The sequence below is a fragment of the Anabas testudineus genome, chromosome 21 (assembly GCF_900324465.2).
Source record: "Anabas testudineus chromosome 21, fAnaTes1.2, whole genome shotgun sequence".
Taxonomy (NCBI): Eukaryota; Metazoa; Chordata; class Actinopteri; order Anabantiformes; family Anabantidae; genus Anabas; species Anabas testudineus.
Genome location: NC_046629.1, coordinates 23,285,871 through 23,309,372, shown reverse-complemented (window position 1 = coordinate 23,309,372; position 23,502 = coordinate 23,285,871). Strand labels below are relative to the sequence as shown.

Here is a 23,502-nt window from a genome sequence, read left to right as displayed (position 1 = left end):
TTTCATGAATGCCTTCTATTTACGTTACACAGAACAATTACCGGAACAAGAAAAGCATTCAGGCTTGGCACTGTTCGAATAACCTGCCACAAACATTTCCTCCTGCCAAAAAATATTGTAATTGCGTCAAAGCTCATTTCAGAGTCGATATGAGCTTGTCATAAAAAAGGAGCAGGAGCGCTTTACAGCAGGAGCAGCACAACTCCTAACAGTAACGATACAATCTGAGTACACTCCAATGGCAATGGCAGTTAAAAGAATAACTTTGGCTTCATGGGTTTGTCCATTATTATAAGATAAAAGATCCTAGAGTGGACAATGCAACAATAATGAAATGTAAGATCAAATAAAATTCTTCAGAAAGAGACAAAATAAATAGATCAAATCAGGCTACAATGAATTATTTGGTTTACTGTGTTGCTCCTTAAAAAAAATGACACTAGGAAACGAACAAATTACACAAACAAAAGCATGTGTGCCACTTGCTCTCCAAGCTGTCTTGGTCATCTTATGCTTAGATTCCCTGTGGTAAATGTGCAGGAGCAGCTTTTACTGCTGTGACAGAAAGGCTGGAAGAACCAAGTCTCTCCTCTGAGCTGACTTCTGCTGTGATAATATGACTCTAAACGTCTAATAAACGCTGGTCACCTCACCAAACATCTTTCTCACTGACAGCTGCTACTCACTCTCCTGTCCCCTCTCCTTGTTTTTGAGCTGTTGGAGCTTATGTTCCCGCTGCTGTTTCTCCAGCTGCTGCTCATGACGTTGCTGCTCCATCTTCATCTGATGTTCCAACAGCTCCTGTTGGTGCTTGAGCGCCAGTAAATCCTGTTGGTGCTGGTGGGGAGAGGGAAGAGACATTGATTCATTTACAGTAAGCCATGACTGAGCCTTGGCAAAATTATGATTCAAAAGTTAGCTTTTGATGAACCACATGACATCACTAGGCTTGAGTCCAATAATGAGGGCTGTGCTAACCTGGACTCTGAGTAGAATGGAAAACACACATCAGAGTTATTTTTAACCCAGACTGATTGTACTTATGAGCTAACTTAGTGGTTGAAGAATCACCAGAGGCTTTTTAGTGGAGTCAGTTGAACAGAAAACTCACATACACAAGGTTTAGTGGGACCAGTGATCTTTCCACCGAGATGACTGTACACATGCACATGCTTCCTCCTGTCCGCACAAGATGGATTTTATGCCCAGTACAGGCCTATGGGGGTAGTATTTAGGGACGAAGGCCCTCCCTAACCCTTAGAGCCTGTATTTCCTTACATATCCCGCCCCACCACCTCACCTTGATATGTTCCTGCAGCTGGGCTTCGTGTTGTCGTGATAGCTGTTCATGCTGCCTCTGGAACTCAGCGATCAGTAGTTGTCTCTGGAGCTGCTGCTTGTGTTTGAGCGCCACCAGCTCCTGCTGCAGCTGCTGGTCCTGGTGGCCTGAGGAGGTAATACAGAGTTTGTTACTCAAATCATCTGGAGCGAGGGACAACTTCGAACCACACAGGACAACCAGAGATCGGCCCTGCTTACTATTGACTGGCCCGCGGCCAGGCTCGCTGGACGTGGGACAAGCTGTGGAGGAAGGCGGCGTAGGGTGAGGTTGGGGAACCAGGCCAAAAGGGGACTGCTGCTGGTGATGGTGGTGAGAATGGTCCACTACGCGCAGGTCCATGGGAAGGATGGCTGTGGTGGTAGGAGGCACCTGCGTGGGCAGCGCTGCTGTGCTCACGTCCACTGAAAGAGAAGGAAGCCACAAAGGGCATAAGGGAGGAAACAAAGGCGGGGTCTGTTAAGAACATGCAGCAATAAAGAACTTACAGGGCAGGTTTCTAGACTCAAAAGGTTGCAAATATCAACTTCAGCTATTACCTGGTAACATCCACACACATGCATAAAAACACAACATAAACATACATAAAAAGAACCACGTACTGCAGGAAGTACTTGTAGGAAGCCTGCATGTTCCTCTGATATTTCCCATGAAGAGATTATTATCTTAGCCTCAATATGTGCCTCTGTGAACAACATGTGCAACTATGTGCGTGTCTGTACCGTGAAGCTTTTCAGTCCAACAGCAGATTTGTCTCTGAGGGTCAGTGAGGTTAACCTGGCAGGAAAAATGGAATTCTTACTACAGCACAGTGCTGAGAAACTCAACATGGCTGCAAGTCCAGAGTTATTAAAGAAAAAAAATTAAGGAAAACAGAAAATCCATGTCATTTTCCAGAATACAGTATGTTTGTGGTGAAATTACATAATAAATTTGAAGTCCAAGGTTTTTAATATCCTCTAATAGCCGCCAAACCACTCTCTCTGATCTAAACAAGACCAATGAGCGCTGGTTACATCAGCTGTCTGGACACTGCAGACTTAACGGTTACACATCATACTAGCTGCTTGGAATGTTGGCAAACATACGTCTGTTTTTCACTTGTACACGCTCGATAAGGGGATTAGCAAAAACACCAAAAACATAATATGTGTCTGCGATTTAGAGAGCCAGAGATCATCCGAGCAACAGACAGCGCTGTGGTGGGAGCAGAGTGCGCAGGATGCCTCCAAATATACAGTTTACACACATCCATACAATCTTAATTCTCACGGAAACCCTGCACTTACACTACATACAACAACTGACAAGCAAGCGCACACGGATAGAATGAGGAAACACGACAAGAGGATGTAAAAACAATCCCCATGCAAAATGATTTTTTGCAGCAGGGATTTGCTGTGACACAGACAGTTATGCTACATTTTGCTTATTTTAAGTCCACTGCTGACGAGTGAAGAGAGTGTGTATATATATATATTTCTTTTTTACAGAGAATGCAAAGTTGTGTATGATGTTAATGTACATATACATCCAGCACCATCACACATTTGAGGGACCAAAGTTCACAGTGGGCAAGACACTAAAGCTACACTTGCACACTTAGCTCATGTGTCCACAGTGAAAAAGTGCCTGACACAAAATATAAACGCCTGTTTGCAGTACATTCCTCATGTTTCATTTAATCTGCAACATTTATGCTGCTTTATCGGACTAATCCAGTGAGGCCTGTAGTGTTGTTGAAACACGAAACAAAAAGCAAACATGGGAAATGTAACATCCCTGCATCAACATGTTTGACATATTGAACTGGAGTATTAGTGCAATCAGATTATTTCTCCACAACAAGCAAACAGCACAGCAGCTCACACGCAAACCGTGGTCAACTTCTACACAAAACTCCAGAAATCCTATGCCAACTTTAAAGCCTTAACTGGATTCAGCTGTGCTCTGATTCAACACTGTCAGCGTGCTACTGTGTCCTCTTACATACAGCACGATATAGTATTTACTGAAACATCATCCAAAACTGGCAAAGTTATTGATACACGTAGCGACGTCATGCAGCACCAGCCTTTTATGTGAAGCTGTGTGAAAGTTTATTTAGGCTAAGATAAAACCAATTTATAAGGAATGACCAAATCTTCAAACTCGTGCAACCACACCAATCTTTGATTTGTGCTCGATAGCTGAGCTTGAGATCAGTCTCTTCTCATTGATACAACCATCTTGCATTGTGCCGAGCCCTCTGCCACTTATCAATACCTTGAAACCAACGGAGTGCATCTCTGGCCTATCGTGGATGTCCTGGCATCCCCAGTGGCCAATGAGGTGGCGATGGAGTTACTTGCTGAGATAGCCAATGGCATCTTTGGTACCGGGCAGGTTTTCAGCAAAGGAGGAAACTTGATACCACCCAACGGGACAGCAGAGAGAGAAGAAAGGGTGTGGCCACGCTGGGCCAGACAAACTGGTGCTTTACTGGTGTGTGTGTGTTTGTGTGTGTGTTTGTCTTTAATTGTATCCCTGTACTTGTAAGAACTTGCTTGATAGCTGGACAGTGGGAACTATTTTTTTTTTTTTTGTTTGCTCCCTTGAACTTATGAAAGCGCTGCAATAGCTCAGGTTTAATTAAGTAACGCAACAAGACTTGAAGTACAACCACACTGTTCTCAATGTCAAGTTCATTTTATCAACACGTACTGTAACACGAACTAATGCTTTAATCAAATGTTCTCAAGACTTAAGGTCAGACGTGAGGAAGTTGTGCATACATGTGTGTTAAATGATTACTCAACATCTGACCTACCCATTAGTATGTGCGACACTTCCACATTAACACACTAACAGAGAGAGAACCACTGTCTGTACCAATAACCTATGTTTACATACACAAAGCATTTCCCATTGAACTACTGCAAACACTCTCCACCTCTCACATTCGCTGTACATGCATACATACTACCTGTGCGCACATGCCTGCTGTTTACACACACGCTTAATAAGCAGTTTCAATTTTTGAATGGGCTGTCGAGCAGGTTAGTGCCACTCCACACATGGCAGCACCAGCTATTCATGGAGGTCACCTCAGCTCATGTCTGTTCTACTGTGTGTACATATTTCCATATGGACTTACTGTAGTTTATATCTGTGAGCTTCAGACACAAAGCCCTGCCCATCTCCATTTCCTCTAAATGGAGTCTGGAGGGCCCCTTACATTAGACTAGCACTTGTCCTCAAGTGCCATTCTCAGTTGGTGTGTCATATAGGCTTCTCAAAGTCATTTTGTCATAGTTAAACAGGGGCTTCACCCCAATTACCACTTAAAACAACAACAACAAAAACAACATCAAAAACACACCCTCTCTGCTTCTACTCTTTTCACATGCAGTCCTTAGGAAAATGACTGATAGAGAAATTGTAATGAGACTGACCAGGCCTGGTTTGTAATTGACAAATATGAAATTGAGTTGTAGTTAATAAATAGATAAACATTTACAAAGAAGGTGGTATGCAGTATCATGATTCATAAGACAAACTAGTTGGTGTGTGTACATCTTAAAAAGACCACTGTGCACTTATATCCATAATGTATATATAAATAAAAATCCAAAATGTGTCTGTATAATTGCTGTATTTGTTTTAAAAACTATTATGTTTTATTTGTATTTCATTATATTTTGCATAAACCAAGTTTCACCTTGGGGAACAACAAAGTAAACACAGATCTTGAATGTCTTTGTGTATGTTTTATGCTGTTAACATGGCCGGTCACTTACAGACCAGCAATCAATGGCCGGCTGAAGCAAGGCAGAGAAAAAAACAACCTAATTACAGCCACTTATCCTCAAGCTGAGGGGCTACAAGTGCATGCGGCACGGAGCGAGACAGAGATGGAGAAGGAGAGGGAGGGTGGCGTAATCACTGCTCAGACCAGCTACTCAACCACACTGACTGCCCCCATTAAGATTACACTGAGAGCTATCAGTGGCTACAGACTGGGATGTTACTGTACAGCAGCTTTTGATAGCGATGGTGGATTTACTGTGTGTCAACACTACAGCCCGTATCTGAACAACACACATGTCTCATCGACATTTCCAGAGTAAATGTTTTTACTGGTATAGTTTAGTTAAATGTATTATATGTGATGAAAGAGAGAAGCCTTTGGGTTGAAGTGCAGAGTGGTTGTTGGGATGTTGAGATATATGATTGTTCAAGACCAACATGCATCAAAAACTGCTGCTGTGATTGTAATAAGGTGTAGTTTACTGTGCAATGCTTTGCATTCCCACTGTACCAATCAACATTTGTTAGACAGTTCTGCTGTGGCAAACTGAAACTTTTTCTTTGTGTCAAAAGATGTGATAGCACACAGGAAACACATCTGCACCACATCTGTCTGACAGTTCACGGTCAAGCTGACACGGCGCTGCAGGATCACAGCGTTGTTACAGCCGTCACGACAAAAACAACAGTAGCGCTCTGAATAACTATTCCCAGAGGTGTGTTTACAGTAAACAAAGCTTTGTGAAGCAGACAAACAGGGCGACATGCAGCGCCCAACAGGGTGCAGGCACCTGTGGAGTGATTAGACCAGCTTACAAGAATGGCACTCTGTGAATGTGGCATGACGTTATGGTGCTGAGCCAACAGGAGGAGAGGTGCTTGCACAAGCTGATTCACCCTATCAGCGTAGGGCATGGTAACGCAAACATTCCTGCTGCAGGCATGGCTGAGCACTTGAGAATACAGCCAGACATTTACATAGCAAAACTGGCACTCTGGCTTTATGCTGTGATTTCTATCCCAGAGAAAACAACACGATGTGTGAAGAGACGGAAAAGGCAGGACGTGTCTTTTTCCCACGTAACTATCACAAAAAAATTAAATAAAATCAGTGATTTTCTACAACAACTAGATCATTTTGAAATGTATACAGTAGGTTGTGAATGTGTCTAGGGGCCTTCAGCAGCTCAGGGACTATTACAGCTATGAAGGTCCATAAAAGGTATGAAGGGCGGAAGTGAGATAAACTCTGTTGATTTCTAGAAAGGAAATTGTGTTTACTTTGTGAAGATCCCACCGAGTTGCGAGGTGTCCCTGCTGCAGGCATGATGATGTGAAATCTGCCTGAACTCACCACAAACCAACACAAACCGGACCGGTCTTCTCTCTCCCTCATCTGTTCACCCATCGCTCTCTGTGTCCTTCTGCTGCCTCCCTCCCTCCTCTCACCCCGCTCTCCCATGATCAGGCAAAGATTATGTATCACACACAGGGAGTTATTTATAGGCCAGAATTCCCAAGGGAGCTCCTTGCCCCACAGGGGCATCTGTGCACTCAGACAAAGCCCCATGTGTGTGGGAGGAACTGAACGCATACATTACTGTAATTTATTTAATTCAAACGCAGTGAGCAAGCGCTTTGTGTTTTTAAAAAAATGCATCACAAAGTCACCTGTGAGTGACAGATTAAGAATGAATAGCAAACGCTGACATAATGTTTCCCAGCTATAAGCCTCATGTACACACGCACAGGTGCTCACAGAGGAGGGAGGCAAACGCCATGGCGACTGATGGGATTGTGACCAGTGTTTGGTTGAACATGGGAGAAGGGGTGTGGCTAGAAATAGAGGGACAACCAATGATGTTAGGCCACTAATTCATGTTAATTCACTAATTCCTCTCTCTTTAATAGAGTTAAATCCATCAAAAGTAACTAATTAAGTCATTTGAAGGATTTAGACCTAGTGTGTTTTCAGGTGGGTATATGGAGATAACACTTTAACTTTTCCCTGGTGTCATTAGTGCTCAATCCAGCTGGGACACAGACATATAGTACAAGAGAAGACACATAACAGAATGCAAATTCAACTCTTATTATTAAACAATCAAAGAAGACTGAAAAACATATGAATTGGAACGGAAACTAATTCAAAGAAAAGCTGTTTACTACTGCGAGAGTGCAGGTTGTACTCAGCTGTTGATGACAGAATACAACCATTTTAAGCACTTGTAATTTTAATTAATATTTTATCTTCTGCAAGCTTCAAAGTGTTGAGCAATTTGTGAATCCTGTTTATAGTCACATTTCACTTAAAAACATAATTTTACATACATATCCCCCCAACGCACAGACATGTACACAATGGCCCGTGGGGAGGGAAAGACACAAGCACTGCCATCTGCTCCATTCAGTTAAAGGCTGCACTGAGTGGTGCTGAACAAGTGTCTCAATACATCAGTACCATTCAATAAACACTGTCACTACTCAAAGCTGCACACCCACACAGTGGATCAACATGAACACACACACACACACACAGTCCTCAAGTGAGCACACATCTAAAATCCATAAGCTAAATGAGTTGAAATAAAGATAAGTATGTCAGAGTAATCACATACCACCTTAACAGGATACACAAATTAATCAGTGGACACGAAAGCACTAAATAAAGTCATTCTCCACTCAGCAAAAACACACAATTACAAGTATCCACACACACTATCCAAACAAACTGTAATCTGTGCATAACAACAAGAGCTCTCACCCATCAGTTGTGCCGTCCTGTCCGGTTGTTGGGCAATTTTGCGAGTGCGTGCGTGCGTGCGTGCGCGGTGTATCTCAGCAAGAGTGAGGGGAAAGTGTATGTGGCCAAAAGTGGGACTCTGAGCAGAGCTGTAAAGTCCACTGCAGCGCAGAGATTCAGCAGACCCGCCTGGTTTTCAAAGCGGGAACAGACCTCTCTCCCTCTCTCCCTCTCTTCTCTCACTGACGTGCTTTGCTCTGCCCTCCGGCTGCCTCTGCCTCTCCCTCCCTCTGTTCCTCTGCTCCCCTCCCACTCTCTCTCTCTCTCTCTCTCTCTCTCTCTCTTGTTCTCGCTTGCTCGCTCTCACAGTGACATCAGAGGGCAGTCTCAGGCATGTTGAGCACTTTATGGGAGTCTCTCTCTGTCTCTCGATTACCAGAGAGAAAGAGAGAGACTGTGACCACAATCTCTCATTTGACTAAACAAATGCTGTGTTTTTCTGCTTTTTGGACTGAACACAGCTCGGTGCTGTTGCTGATCACATTTCTGGCTTTTTTTCTATCTGAAACCCTCCTACACACTAGCAGCCTAACAGCACAGACACTTGTTCCTGATTTGATGATAATGGATGCTCCTTGGCCTTGGAACACTTCACAACCACTGAAGACACACATCATATACATGTGTGCTTGTACCTTGAGAGCACAGAAGATGCAGCTTAGAGCTTGGGCTTTTTATCTAAGCATAAGAGTTTACATAACTTTACACATTCGGAGCATTTAAAGAGCAGTTGCATATAAAGATGCTTAGAATGAACATCACTGAAATATCTTTGGACCTACACTGAAACCGTTAAATGTAATAATGAGCAGAAGTGCTTAGAGAGATAAATAAAAAGAAATAAAAAGAAAGAGAAAAAGAAGGTGACACAGATTTATGATTTATGTATGGATGCCTAAAGAAAGGATTGTGGATAAATGATGACGTTTGGATTCACTGACTATGAGGAACAATTAGGGTGATTGAAGGGCCACTTATAGCGCAACGTCTGTCTTACTGTCATATCAATGGGCAGTTTGATACCAAGCCAATACGAGTGAATGGAAACCGTCGTGGTGGAACTGACTACTGTATGAATGGATGTTTACTTGATGATAGAGTAAGTGTATAAAAATGACCACATTTCAGTCTAGTCCTCATTTGCAGAATTGGCTACTTCATCATTCCCTTTCAAACATGCAGGCTTGAGGGCTGGAGGAGACACATGATGACAGCTGTGAACTGGACCTGCTGGTGCTGGCTACGAGAAATACTGCTGCAACTTCAACTGTATGCAAATGTCCTCTAATCCATACACTTGTGATGGCAGTTGTTAAGATTCTCCTGGGAAAACCACAATATAAGGAAGAATAAAAAAAATGAAGAGAAGCTGAAGCTAGAAATCAATGAGAGTCAATGAGAATCAGTGATGACGTCAGAATCGAACCTAGAAGAACGTGCATTACTGTCACCACAAAGATGCCAAAAAGACTGTTATGAGGCTAACCACAGCATCAGTCTGTTTAGACTGTGTGTACGTGTGAACAAGCACAGTAAAAGAAAAGCAATGGGGGTGTGTCTGCAGGCCAGCATCAGACTGCATGGATCATAAAACGCTCAACTGAATTAATCCATAATCGGGCATGTCCCATAGTCATTACTACACACTGTATTTAGACAGAGGGATGAAAGAACTGTTTGTGAAAGGACCTGCACACCCACACAGTTTTTACTTACTATAATTAATTAGACTTCTGTTCAGGAGCTATGCTGGGAATTAGCTGATGTCACCAAACTGTTTCTAAAAACTGTTGGAACAAGCAGAGATATAATTTGTCCAACCCTTACAGGTAAAACAGAACTAATAGAGTGATGAAGATGCAAATAAAGTCTGTACACACCCACACAGTCATGAGAAGAAGTCTAACCAGCCAAAAAACTGAGAGTATACACCTGTAGGTGTGTTTAAGATGAGGTAATATACTTAAGAAGACTTTCAGTTTCAATTTAAATCCAACTCACTTACAGAAATGTGCTGTCTCCATCAAAAATGGAGCAAAAAACCACAGTTAAGGTAACAGGGTTGCTTGTTTACATAATGTTCCTCAAATCTTTAATTCAGAAACCAGCTTATCTAAGTGTACGCACACGATTTGAGTGTGATCGTGGTACACGTAGGGTGGTCTGTGTGTTCGCAAGAGCTATTTTTGAAGTTCGGCGTAGAATCCAGGAAACCAACTTTTGTTTGATCAGACAGTGTACCCACACACCTGGCTGCAATAAAGGTCTGCGTTATCAGCTTGTTGTATGGTGTTGACGTCAAAGGCTTAGCAAAGCTTCATGCAGCCATGACACTGATAACAGCTTGTGCTACTGAGCCAAAACCACAATGGCATACACACACGCACACAAACACCTGTTCATTTTTAGAACAGGGAGATTCACCACAGGGGAGGGCAGTGACCAGACTGTGACACCGTGCGGAGAAGCACCTCGTGAACTTTGCAGAAGAGAGAGAGAGAGAGAGAAAAAATCAATGTATGGACATTAGGTTAGTTGAAAAGAAACGTGTTCAAAGATCAGTGGCAGTGAGTCAGCAGCTTGTCCAAAAAAATGAATGGGTGTGTGCATGTGGACAGCTTTTGAAAATGTGGCCATAGCACAGCATGAAAAAGAAGACCACCAGAGGCACAGACAACAGCACATAATGCAAGCAATCAAAATTACAATGTGCAATGAGTGGTGCAAATGCATGGACGAGAACCTTTGCAATGTGTGATTAAACTCACAACAACATATTTTCAAGAAAAAGAATATCGAGCATCTGAAAAAGAGTAACGTCTCTTCCTCCATCGCAGTTATTTATTGTGAAAGAGTATTGTTCCAAAATTGTAGTCATACCAATTAAAGTCCAGTTTCTGCATCTAACTAACAGTGAGCATCCACATGACATCAATTTTGTCATCTCTCGTTAGAATGTGGCAGCAAGCAAGATGACTACACACGTGCAAGACGCATCTGTCTACACAGACATTAAATCAAGTGTGTACAATATGACACAATGCTTGGAGTAGGTAATGGACCTAATAGGGCATGTGTGATGTTATATGAAAACAACATGTATTAATGAAAGTTAGTGTGAGTGTTCATGTGTAACCTAAAGACAAGACAGTGCATGTTTAAGTGAAACGGGGTTTCTGCAGTTCTTATCAACAGCCTGTAAGAATAGCAGACAATGCCATAAGTAAGCATATTTGAGATAAATAGCTTGTGTAGCTATCTGCATCAGAGTCTGCGTGTGCCTTAAATAATGCATGTGGCATAATGATTGCAAGGCATGCTGAAGTACACACTATGGCAGCCTAGCAGACAGGACTGATAAATAAGTAATGGACGGCGTCTGCCTCATAAAGTACACACATGTGCACACACACCCGCGAGCATGCATTCGAACCATAACCACAAGCTGGTTCATGCTCAGGAGAGGGGATAAGGCAGCAACTTCTTGTTTTTGTACCTTCTTACGCTCTTGTCTCCCCCCTTCTCTCCATAGTGACAGGGGTGTAGTGGGAGGAGGGTTGCTTTTTTTTTTTTTTCTTAAACCATCTCCCCAGAGAACCCCAAACCCGACTCCAAATATGTGAGATACTGTGTCGTTTATTATTGATATGGGTTATTTATAATACACACTCTGACTCTCTCTGCAACCTTTTTATACCACACTATCTCTCTCTCTGTCTCACATCCCATTGACTGGTATCCATGGTGTCTTAAAATACAATTACTAAATATGAAACTTATACTGAGATGAATCAGTAAGCTCTAACGATCATTTTCCAATTTCGTTCTTTGGCAGATAAAACCACAGATTTAGGCAACACAGTGAATTTATAATGACAATCACAACATTGCCATTTAATAGAAACTTTTACAGCACTAAAACAGCTTTTAAAAGGCTTTACAACTGGGAACAAGGAGATAGCACTGACCTGAAATATCAGCTGTGTTAACAGTCCTGTCATCTCGTCATTAAAGTGCTGGCACAGATGCTTTATGTGGTAGCAACGCAAGCAGACTCATATTAAATGGGTAAACAGACAATGCTCTTCAAATTCTTTATTGGCACTTAAAAAGAGGAACGTCATTTTATTTAGGTGATTTATCATAAGCTTTATTTCTGTTGTATGTGATAGTCCAATCAGCATTTACAAAAAATAAAAACTAAATACAATATAACTTCCCTCCCACCCAGGGAAGCTGTCACTGCTTCGCTCACAGCCAGAGCTAGTTCGAGTGTTTGCGCAGAGACGGATTTTTGAATCAGATTTGTGTTTTTACACACATATGATCACAATCTTAAAATCAACTTTGCTTGAGGCGTCCAAACTGATACAGTTTAGGTAACAAGGTCTACAAAACTACTAATAACAAGAGCCAACATCTACCAGTTGTTCTGGAGACCTCAAACCATCTAGGTTTTAAAATAACTTCTTAAAAAGCAGACGAGGTAAGGGAAGGAGATGCTTCGAGCCTTTTGCTGCAGTGGGGAGTTCCCTTCATTCATATTTTACGCTGTCTCCTTATGTCTCAGTAGTAATCCCTTCCCCGCCTGTTGGGTCAAAAGGACAGAATACAGATTTTAGTAACCTCTCTAATATGGGCCTCTGTCTTTGCTACCGTCATGTCGGTGGAAACACACACAGGGATAGCACAGGAGGACTGCATCAATATGATATATCAGTCCTGTAAGATCAAAGGTCTGTGCTGGCTTCTCTCTTCACTTTGGTACCAATCTAGTGTTAATGATTTTTGTGAAGGATAGGGGCGTCTGTTCATTTCTTCCATCTAAACAATGGTCTGTGCTTTCTTGACATATCTACTTGTGTGTGTATTTTGTTTATCAGTGATAAAGAAAAAAGAATCAAAGTTTATTCTTCAACTTATTTTTCCAGTTATACACATGTCCAGTACTCTTCATCCCACAGAGAAACCTTGTAAACATAATGGCAGACAGAAAACATGCTCCATGTCTTCTCTTAAATGAGTTTGTGGTAAAACACAGTTTATCACTGACAGCCATGTTGTAGCCATTAGGCTGCAGGCTTCTCTGTAATGAACTCCTCTTCCCGGACTGGGGAAGGCCAGCCTCTGGTCATGGTGGTGTTGCTAGCCACAAGTTAGTGAACCCCTTTGCAAGAGCAAAGGTCTAAACCTGAAGTGGTCATTCATAATAGATTCAAAATAGATGTTCCAGAGGACTCTTCTAGGTCCATCTGGTCCTGCAAGGGCTTTTAAAAGCCTCTGCACAATGCACCTCTGCATTAACAAATGAGTTTAACAGGAAGTGAAAGGGCAAGGCATGGCCTGAGTCAAATAAAACAGCCATCATTAATCTTTAATATTACTTATTACTGAGTATGGCAATCAAAAACTATGCAGAGAACTGCGCAGTGATCTTACAACCTGTTGGTTACTAAAGAAAAGCAAAGGTAATAGAAACCTCAGTCACACATTACCAAGTCAAAATCAAGCAAAGCGATATCTGTTGGGCTTACAACATTATTATTATTACATTGGAGGAGCTTGGTTTGGCAGAGGTTTACTGTTCCACCTGCCACAAAGGATGACACAGTAAACATCTGAACGTGTGTGTTCACTGGTGGACTTGAAGTAAAACAGTGCAGAGCTTTGCAGAACCTTGATTCTGGGCTGCTGACTAATTGCAAAGTGACAGTGCTGACCTATAAGGTAGCAGAGACCCTGGAGAGTGCAGAATTGGAAGAACTGTAGAAGTTGTATTGCACCATCTGATCTCTTCTCCAGCTGTATAAAGTGGTCCACAGAGGTACTATAGAATTATTTAGTGGATGGTACCAATAATATGATTTCAATACATTGTTTTAACTTTATCAGTGTGTAACACTGTAAATAACTCTCAGCCTCAAAAAAGACATGCACATTTACTACACTGTGCCATTTTGTGGTATGACTTTGCACATAAAGATAGAGAAAACTGTTATATGAGGGTGAAAACGCACCAAGTTTGTATTTGTTATATGGAACAATACTTCATTTTTAAATGTGTATACACAAGAGGAACTGAGACTGATAACATGCTATGACTGTCTTTTAAAAATAAAAACATCTCTAAAGGATTTGGGATTTATTCACTTACCTTCACAACCTGACTCTCCAGACATCTACCTCTTCCCAAGCCCAGCCAAAAACACCAGGCAGTATGCAATATTCATGACATGGTAACATGGAAAAAATCTCTTTCTCTCTACAGCATCCATATAAACACAAACTCACACTCACACAGCCCCCTTCCTGCTATAGCTGTCAGGATAATGGCACTGATGCAGACAAAGTAGGTTAAGGCATTGCCTGTTCTGCTGGAAGACAAAAACAAGTCTGCCTCTGAGCACTCTGCCATACTTTCCTAGACCTGAATGTGTGTGTGTGTGTGTGGGTCTTTTTAACAGAGCTGACATGAAGGCCACAACCTCGGGCTATGTCTGTAGATATAATTAGGCACGGGTGCACTGTCTTGTATTCCCTTTAACTCCAATCTTTCTCTCAGGTTCAAACTTAATTTCACCTCTGCTCCATGAAGCTCCAGGTTTGTTTTAACATGCTGCCTTAAACTTATTGCTTTACTACAACATCTACTGTGTCTCCAAATGTTGGTATATGGATCTGAAACTGTTAAGACGACGATGAAATAAAGGAGTGTGTGAGATTAAACATATCACAGTTCTTGAGAAGTTCATAAGAACCATAAAGAAAAAGCTCTTGTGACTTTGTTAGTTCGTTCATGTGTCTGTACTGTAAGCCTCGGGGGCTGAGCAGAAAAGAACTAATTGGCCACCGACTCCTGCTTACACCAAACTGACACCACATTTGGGAATCAATGCCAGGTCAAGGGATGTTGCAGGTCCACTTCAACATCACTTAAAAAGAATTAGTGATTCAAAATATACCTGATCACTTGATCTCTTCCATATTAGATTGTGATGCTCAACAGGCAAAACTAATAGACACAGAAGACGAGAGAAAACAAAAGAAAAAGGAAGCAGTTAAAAAACCACTGATCTGCCCATCCTGTCTGATCTTTTACATTAAATAAAATGCAAATGCACTAAAGATGTCATGATTGATGTCATGCATTTAGCTACACACAAAACAGTCAGTGTGAGTAGGGAGTGAGGTAGAGTAGCTGTTGGTGTACAGAAGGTGTGAACAGGGCCTGGAAAACACCTCGCTCTCCACTTCTGGCTTTTCCCACTCTCTTCATGTATGTATTTACAAATTTTATGTAAAAAGTATTTGCAATGCACCAAAACAAAGACATTCAAATGACTCATGGGAAATAATGATTAGAAATCAACAACTAAAACGTGGTTGATTGGTAATCACATTTTTTAAAACTACAAGATAACATCACTAACTATTCTTAATACATCACTAATATGCTTTAAAAGCTTCGTAGCAATGAGAAGAAACTCACAGTGCTTTAAAATACATGCTGCGGATTGAGAGCTCTTCTAGGATTCTTCGCTCACAATGTCTGTAACACATTAATGTTATTATGTAAACAGTTTCACCTGTTGCCGGGGTCATGCTATCACCTCGCTGAATTCAAGCCACAAAAAACTAGGACTTCTCGGGGCTAAGATGGCTCCTTCTAGAGAGGCGAACCTGATGAAGTGGTCACTGTGTGTATAGTCGAGCTCTAGATGCAGAATCAACGTGAAATCAAAGTCCAACTGAACACAGAAATAGAAATCACATACTGAGAAATGGGCTCAATGGAAGTGAGTGAGCAAGCATGAGCAAAGTGTGGAGATGTGTGTGAGGCATGGGTGTGTGTGTATGAGAGAGAGAGAGAAGGAACTATAGAAATGGAGATGCAAAGTGAGAAAGAATTGGGCGTAGTCCAAAAATATGTTTCTCTCCACTTTTCGCGATTTCCTTTCCAGTTTTGAAATGGTAATGAGCCCGCTGATATTTACATAATGTGCCTTTCCACTTCCCACTTTTACTACTTATCTAGACTCTCTTCTCAAATTGCAGTTCTCTCTCTTTTTCCTCTCGATTTTACCGTCTCCATCTCCCTCCACCCATCTCCATTCATTACATTTATTCTACCTACTTGTCCCTCTCTCAGGTTCTTAAGCATTTATGGATAATTGACAGGGCTAAATAAAGATAAGCAATTCAGTCAGAGGACAGAAGCTGGCAAACAGGTCTGTCACTTCCTGTTTGAACAGCTCTTCATCCTCTCTCAACTTGCTCGCCGCCTCTCATTTTGCTCAGCCTTAATCAGTGCTGTGCAGACAGAAAATGGACATGTGCACAAAGCACTAAGACTAAAAAGCTAAAAAAGACAACGGTCACGTTTCTTGCATATTACGACACCAGGCTCTGATGAAAGGAGCTGAAATGAAGTCCTTCTGTGAGCTAAAAAGCTACTTCTGCTCTACATTATGTCACTTTTGCTTTTTCTTCTACACTAAATTTTCTATTTTCCCCATCCTCTTCTCCCAATTTGTCCCCCTCCTCCTCCTTCATCACTCCTCTCACCTTCCCCTCCCTCCTCCTCACTCCCTGCCGCGTCTGTGCTCTGACAGTTATGTGTGAGTGGAGCGTGGGCTGCTGCTAATTTGTGCAGAGTGGAAGAAAGCTGTTTTGGCTTGGGGAGAAAGAGCCGAGTTTAGCTTATACGGTCGGATGGATGGACAGACATTCCATGCAAACACACACACACACACACACACACACACACACACACACACACACAAACAAGCGCCCAATAATGCTGAACATGTTTGTCTAGGCTGCGATTTTCACTCCCTCTCCTAATGTCACATGTGCGCTTGCAGATACAAACAGATGCTCAAACCCACATTCACATTGAAGTGCGGAAGTGACTCGGAATGATGCTGACTTCTGTTCCTTTTACAGTACCTTCTCCTGTGCACAATTTAGTCATCCTGTTTAATATGCACCCAAATCTGTCTCCATCACCGAGTCTTCCTCCTCATCCTCCACCACTTCTATCTTCCTCATTTTCAAACTTCCTGACACTAATTTGACTTTTGATGGAAAACAGCACATACACACAAATCAGTGGCTTCAAGGCCGCAGACTGCAGCTGATGCCACCTTATTACGGTTTGTGTTAAAAAAAAGACATAGCACAGGACACTAAGCAAGCACAGAAAGAGTTAATGTTGCGCCCAATACCCAGCTCTAATAAACCCTGTATTGTACTGTACTTATTCCAATTGACAGGCATTTAATTATTGTTATTAGGATAATAATATAATAATATAATTTTATGATAAATATGTTAAAAGCGACATTTGAATCAAAAATAAAGGTCTGTAATTAGACTAGTGAAGAATTCCATGACCACACTGTGTAATAGACTCAATACGTCTGATGCTATAGGTAGAAATATGGAAGTTTGTCTTCAGTAATACTTGGGTATGATTGGTCTGAAATTCATTCTGCTGCATGACAGCAAGCCCAAAACATACAGCCGGAGTCATAAAGAGCTATCTTCAGTTACAGAAAGTCCTGCAACATATGGTGTGGCCCCCACAGAGCTCTGATCTCAACATCATGGAATCAGATAATGACTGCATGAAGAGACAAAAGACACTGAGACGGAAACTTCTCCAAGATGCTTGGAACACCCTATATACAAAGGGTGGTAACACCAAATACTGATGCTCATGTTGTTTTCTGTGTACTGCGCTTTGTTTGACTCATGACATTATTTTGAGAGATACTAACTTTACTTTTGGTGCCAAAGACTTTTCGAACACCCATCTCAAAGCAACAGTTACACAACAAAAACAAGCAAGAATCCCAGAATTTAAAGAAGCAGTCCTATTTATTATGGTATTTATTGAAAATGTAATTAAATTAATCCATCAGTGTGTTTCTGAACCCACACTAGTCCCATTTATGTGAAACAGTTGTCACAGGTTAATCTCTGGTTACAGTTTAGGTCCAATATCCCATTACAAACCACCGATTTATAGTACACCGTTACCAAATGATGTGAAGTTTCAGTTTTACTTGTCTTTCAGTCAGTACACTCCCACGCCTACACATGTAGGCTTTCTGTTTCTCTCTCTTGTCAGACAGTCAGTTAAATAACTTGTAAATGTCAATATCATTAAATTAATTTCTCTCCCGTCCAAACATGCGTGTGTGACTAACATTAAACCCTGGACAAGAGCAGGGTAATAATAGAGGGTCAGATGATGCGTGTTAACCTGCTCATATAAGCTGCCAACATGCATGTGACCTGCACCGCTGTGCTGGTCTAAATGGGGTACAATGTGTAAATGGTAACAGTGAAATGCATTTCTTTCTTTGCATTGTAGCTTCTAGACCGACATTATTGATGAGTACAGTCTAAAATCAGCATGAATTATTTCCTATTAAAACATTATTATGTTATTCAATCCTAAACACAAGCATAAACTACCATTTGAGGACCATCAATATGACTATAACTCAATCTGATAAAACATCATTCTGATCCTATTACATGTCCAACTGTACATATGTTTGTGTTATGTGTGTATAAATCCGTCTGTGTGATTATCTTATTATGTGTGTCAGTTCTGCAATGAATCATGCTATTAACGGGTTACGGCTCCAGGCCCTGGCAACCGTATCTATGACATCATTGCTGTATCAGCGTGTCCTGCCGCCACATGGGACAAACATACCGCTCGTGGGTTGATGACATGCTGATGTGCTGTGATCATTGCACATTCTTGTCAATAAGAGTGAGAAGTTCCAACGAAACATTTCATTTCAAGTGCACTTGGGCGCACACGCGTGTGCGCCAGCAGTGCGTTGTTAATTCTAAAATTGAGTGGATCACTGAATAATGCATTGCCATGTGCTAAAAACAACGTGCAACGTCAGCTGGTGGAAATGATAACATGCTCAGAAGTAAATTATAAGTTTCCTCATAAACAGACACTGACGGAGTATATTATTAAGCCAATGATATCACCAAATCCACCCCTGAACATTCATGTTCTTTAACTACCTGTGGTGCATTACACCTCAGTAAACCCAAAAACATGTGCTACCAAGAGTCTATAACAGAGTACTGGAATAGACGCCAGGCAGAAACCATCTAAGGAAAGTTTGTTTTTCTGTTTTCACTCAATATTAAAAGTAATTTTTAATAATGTAATATTCTCCGATGACAAGCAGCAATTGTAGTTATAGAGTCGGCTGTATCACCGTGTGGCAGTTTGTCAAAAAACCTTTTCCTCTTTCCCACCGATTTGCACATGAAAAAACATGTGCATGCTGAATCCCAACAATTGCAAGAGTAAGACCGAAAACCACTGACTATGTGTGCAGATGCTGTTTACACACAAAGGCACATGCACGCGCACACACACGTGCACGCACATGCACGCACACACGCACACACACACACACACACACACACACACACACACACACACACACACACAGAAGTCCTACCAAAATGGTTGAGAGCAGCTGGTTTAAGAAGTTCCACAGGCTGCTCCTTACTGCTCAAGCCACCTGTCAGAAAGTAGGAAAAATTGGATTTAATATGGTCACCAGTATGTCATCAAGACTTAGTACAAGTATCTGTCCACAGTCCCAGGAAATTCAAGTAGAGAGAAATGGGGGAGGAAAAGAGAAAAGCAGCAACAGAAAGTAACATGAACAGAGCAGATGTGTGCAGTAAAATGATATCTTGTCAACAAAGCTGGCAAGAGAAGAGTGAGAGAGAGAAAGACAATAGCAAAGCAGACAAAGTGTTCACACATTGCAATCACTAAAAAATACAATAAAATAAATAATAATTATAAATCCAGCAAGAGGTGAACATCTTCTCTTTCTAACCATATAAACTGTCTGTCTGGAACAACTTTCAAATACATGTTTAATTATGTCTTGACTATACCATAGTCGAGGATTAAGGTAAATCAAATTAATTTCAAGCATCTTTGCTAATCCTTGTTAGAGAGGGTATTTACATGTGCATTCAGATGCTTATGGAATTAGCAACAGATTTCAATCAGAAGAAAAAATAAAGACAAAGATGTGATGAAGATATAAAGCCTCTTACTTACAGTGATCAACAATTTCCTAGATCTTTCTTGTCTGTAACGACTCTATTACGGCTTCAGTAGTCGTAGAAATGTGTTCAGTTCAATTGTAGCAAGTTGCTCTTATAAATAAAAGCTTGTCTGTTTTTTCCTTAAAGAAAGAAATCCAGTCTGAGCAATGGGCTGAAAAATCCTACTTGATCAATCTGCTTTAGAAGGTTAGTGTAGTCTAGTTTTAAGTTGATGTGATTGTAAGGCTTGCACAAACACAGACTCTTGACTTATCTGACTCGTCTTGTCTAAAGCTCAGAAGGGAACACAAGTCCCCCTGGAATTAAGGGTCAAACATGTTTCCTGCAGACGACCACACGCAACCTCCTCACTCTGCAGGTGAGTGCGAATTTGAAGACCGTGTCTTCAACCTTGCACAAGGTCGAAGACGCTGTGGGCATGTAGGGTTTTATGCCACTTTCAATAAGAAGCATGAAGCAACATTAGATGTTAACATCTGCTCTGCCTAAGTACTACAAATGACACTGACATACTGTTGCAGGAGGTTTTTGTGCTTTTTAAAATCTTCACTGATCATTTAAAATCCCAGCTTTCATTTAATTTAGAGTTTTACATCCGCCTCATAACTACTGTTAGGACTGTAGCCCTTTTTATAAACTTCTCTGTTTTAGTTTATTTTATAAAGTTCAATAGCACACACTACATGAGCTTCAATTATTTTCTAACATTTATCTATACACTGCCCTTACATATAATAATAATAATCTTCATTCTGGAGCCTTTTTGTATTTAGGTTGATCTTTAGTCAGAAAAGCACATGAACAATTAGACTGACGTCAACAGACAATCTACTGTTTGGCTATAAGAGAACTTTGGCTTGTCATGGTCTTGCTGCACAGTTCTGTAGATAAAGCTGTAGGTAAAAGATGACACACACACACACACACACACACACACACACACACACACACACACACACACACACACACACACACACACAAACCTCCCCCATGGGATAACTATTTCACCAATTTCTACAGATCAAAGTTAACGCATATGTGAAAAAAAATTCTAATTCTTTGGCTAAAAAACTCGACATAAACTTGTTTCTCCCACCTCCAAACAGCTGGACTGAAATTATGCAATCGCTCAGCCTACATCAGTTTATCCTTAGCTGGTTGGTAAGTTCAGTAATCCAGCAATTATCACTGCTTCCAGAAAGCAGACTTTCTTCCACATACACATTTTAAACTTTCCCTATGCTCAGTGGGTGTAACGACTGGCACTTCATGTGTGCTACTCAAGTAAGTACTGCATAAGCTTAATACTCTTTCATTTGTCAAACTGAAAAATAAAATAAGTAATATATCTCATGCAAACATCAGAAATCTCCACCATCAATATCTCTGAACCAGTGCCAGCAGACATAACAAAAGAAAACAGTGTGGAAGAAATTGGAGAGACCATGTGCTGTGTCACACATGAACGAGCAGCAGCACATGACATACCCACAACTACTATGGGTTTTGTTTTTCTGGGTTGCTAGGCACTATTTTCAGCCTAAGCAGACTGCTCCATGATTAATACATGATGGAGGGAGGGGCTGGATTAAATATTCATACTGTACACACAAACACAGACCAAGTGCATTTATTGAATTTTATATTCTAAGCAAAGCCTGCGTTCTTTGTGTCTCGAACAAAAGTAAATGTTAACACAAATCTACAGTATAAAACCGTAGTAACCAAGAGAAGAGAAGATAAGAGAAGAGAAGAGAAGAGGTTTGTTATCCGTGTGGTATTATAAGAAGGGTGAACTGGATACAATATGTGCCTACAGTATGAGCGTGCATGTCCGTGTGTGTGTCAGTAGGGTGGCAGTGGCAGATGGCAGAAAGACGACACCAGAGCCTGATGGGTGAGAGACAAGCCAAGCGATCACACACTCAAACACACAAAAAGGAAAAGTTGGAAGTGTAGGAGAGTGGTTTGCATCTTCCCTCTGCTGCACTAATAGTAGCGTCTTATTTTTTTTATTTTGCTTTTTTCACTCTTCAAATCTCTTGTGTCCTCATAGGGACAGAGCTTTAAAGTGTGACAGATAAGCTGTGTATATTAAAGTTTATGAGTGAGTATGTTTGAGTGGGTGGGGTCCATATAGAGAGAGACTGTAAACAGAGGGAAGAACATAAATCATATATTTATCACTATGTGTACAGGAAACATCACTCATGGAAACCAGGTAGGTTTATAAGTTGGCCACCAACAACTGAACTCTGACCTCTGACCACCTATTTTGCCGTTATTACTGTTCCTGAATATAGCTGCATATGTAAAAAAAAAAATGTTTTGTATATTGTACAGTTTATATGTCAGCAGATTAATTCTGGATAAGCTTGTTGAGACTTTAATAAATGCACATAAATGTCCAAGAAGACAAACTTGTCTCCTTTTTAAATGTAAACATTTGCTTCTATTCTGCCGTCTACATGTCTTTAATTTTTATGTATTTGGGCTGGTGACCAGACAGTGACATTACCTGCCCAAGGAAATGTGAAAGGTAGCTTCACATTCAGAGATTCATTGATAAAAATAATTTCACAATTTACAAAGACAGAACAGCCTCACCACCCAACCCACTGCCAGCCTGTTGGAGACATCCCATCTCTCTCGTGGTGGAGTCTCCCACATATTAATACTCCCTAATGCTCCCAAACCTAATTAAATATACTGGAAATCTGATCCATGAATTGCTTGTTGTAAGGGGACCTATCATTTGCTTTTATGCACTGGATTTATGCTAAGAAAGTAACACTGTGTCTTAAGTAGCATTAGAGGTCTATCAGCTGCTGTTCCCGTGCACTGTGTTCAGAGACAATACAGAGTTTAGATTATCCATGTCTGGAGAGGCTCCAACCACAAAACAAAACAATCAAAATAAAACATGGGATATGAACCATGACTCAAAAATCAAGGTTTGAACTGAACTACTGATCTGAAGAATCCTTACCCTGCTAAAATTTCAAATCAGCTCTCAACTTTTGTGACATTTTGTTAAAAATCAGGACATCATATGGACGCAAAACACTGGGGAAACAACTAGCCTGGCGAATATTTGTCTACTGATTAAAACAAAAAAATCTATTTTCAGAATTTGGGTTCTATTGGGTTCCATAGTCTCAGTGGGTTACATCTGGACAGCTATTTTGATAACAATATACTTTATATGGCTCTAGCCAACCACTGGTCTAATCTGTCCTGCTCACTCCTGAATTACTGTCTTCCAAGGCCAGCCATAATGGATAGGGTGCCTGTTTGCTCAGTCCACTCTCGAGTAGCCACTGTGTGCATAGCCACACATTTGCCTGCAAAGCACTCTTGTTCGCTTTGAACAAGGTACTTATCAATGCTGCCCAAACCACCTCACTATTGTCTCTGAGTTTTATTGAATAGT

General features: G+C 41.1%; 1 protein-coding gene across 3 annotated transcripts in view; it reads right to left on the bottom strand.

The window, feature by feature from the left end:
• The window catches only part of hdac4 (histone deacetylase 4), a 101,011-nt gene that overhangs the window by 44,258 nt on the left and 33,251 nt on the right, over positions 1 to 23,502 (bottom strand). The window contains exons 3-6 of one of the 3 annotated variants that reach the window (XM_026376571.1): positions 19,442 to 19,504; positions 1,540 to 1,743; positions 1,301 to 1,446; positions 687 to 837 (exon numbers count right to left, since the gene is read on the bottom strand). In XM_026376571.1, coding sequence (XP_026232356.1) covers positions 687 to 837; positions 1,301 to 1,446; positions 1,540 to 1,743; positions 19,442 to 19,504 — 564 coding nt within the window. Of the gene's footprint in view, positions 1 to 686; positions 838 to 1,300; positions 1,447 to 1,539; positions 1,744 to 7,892; positions 8,121 to 19,441; positions 19,505 to 23,502 lie in introns of those variants that run through there. The other 2 variants (XM_026376573.1, XM_026376572.1) reach the window with 2 other exon arrangements.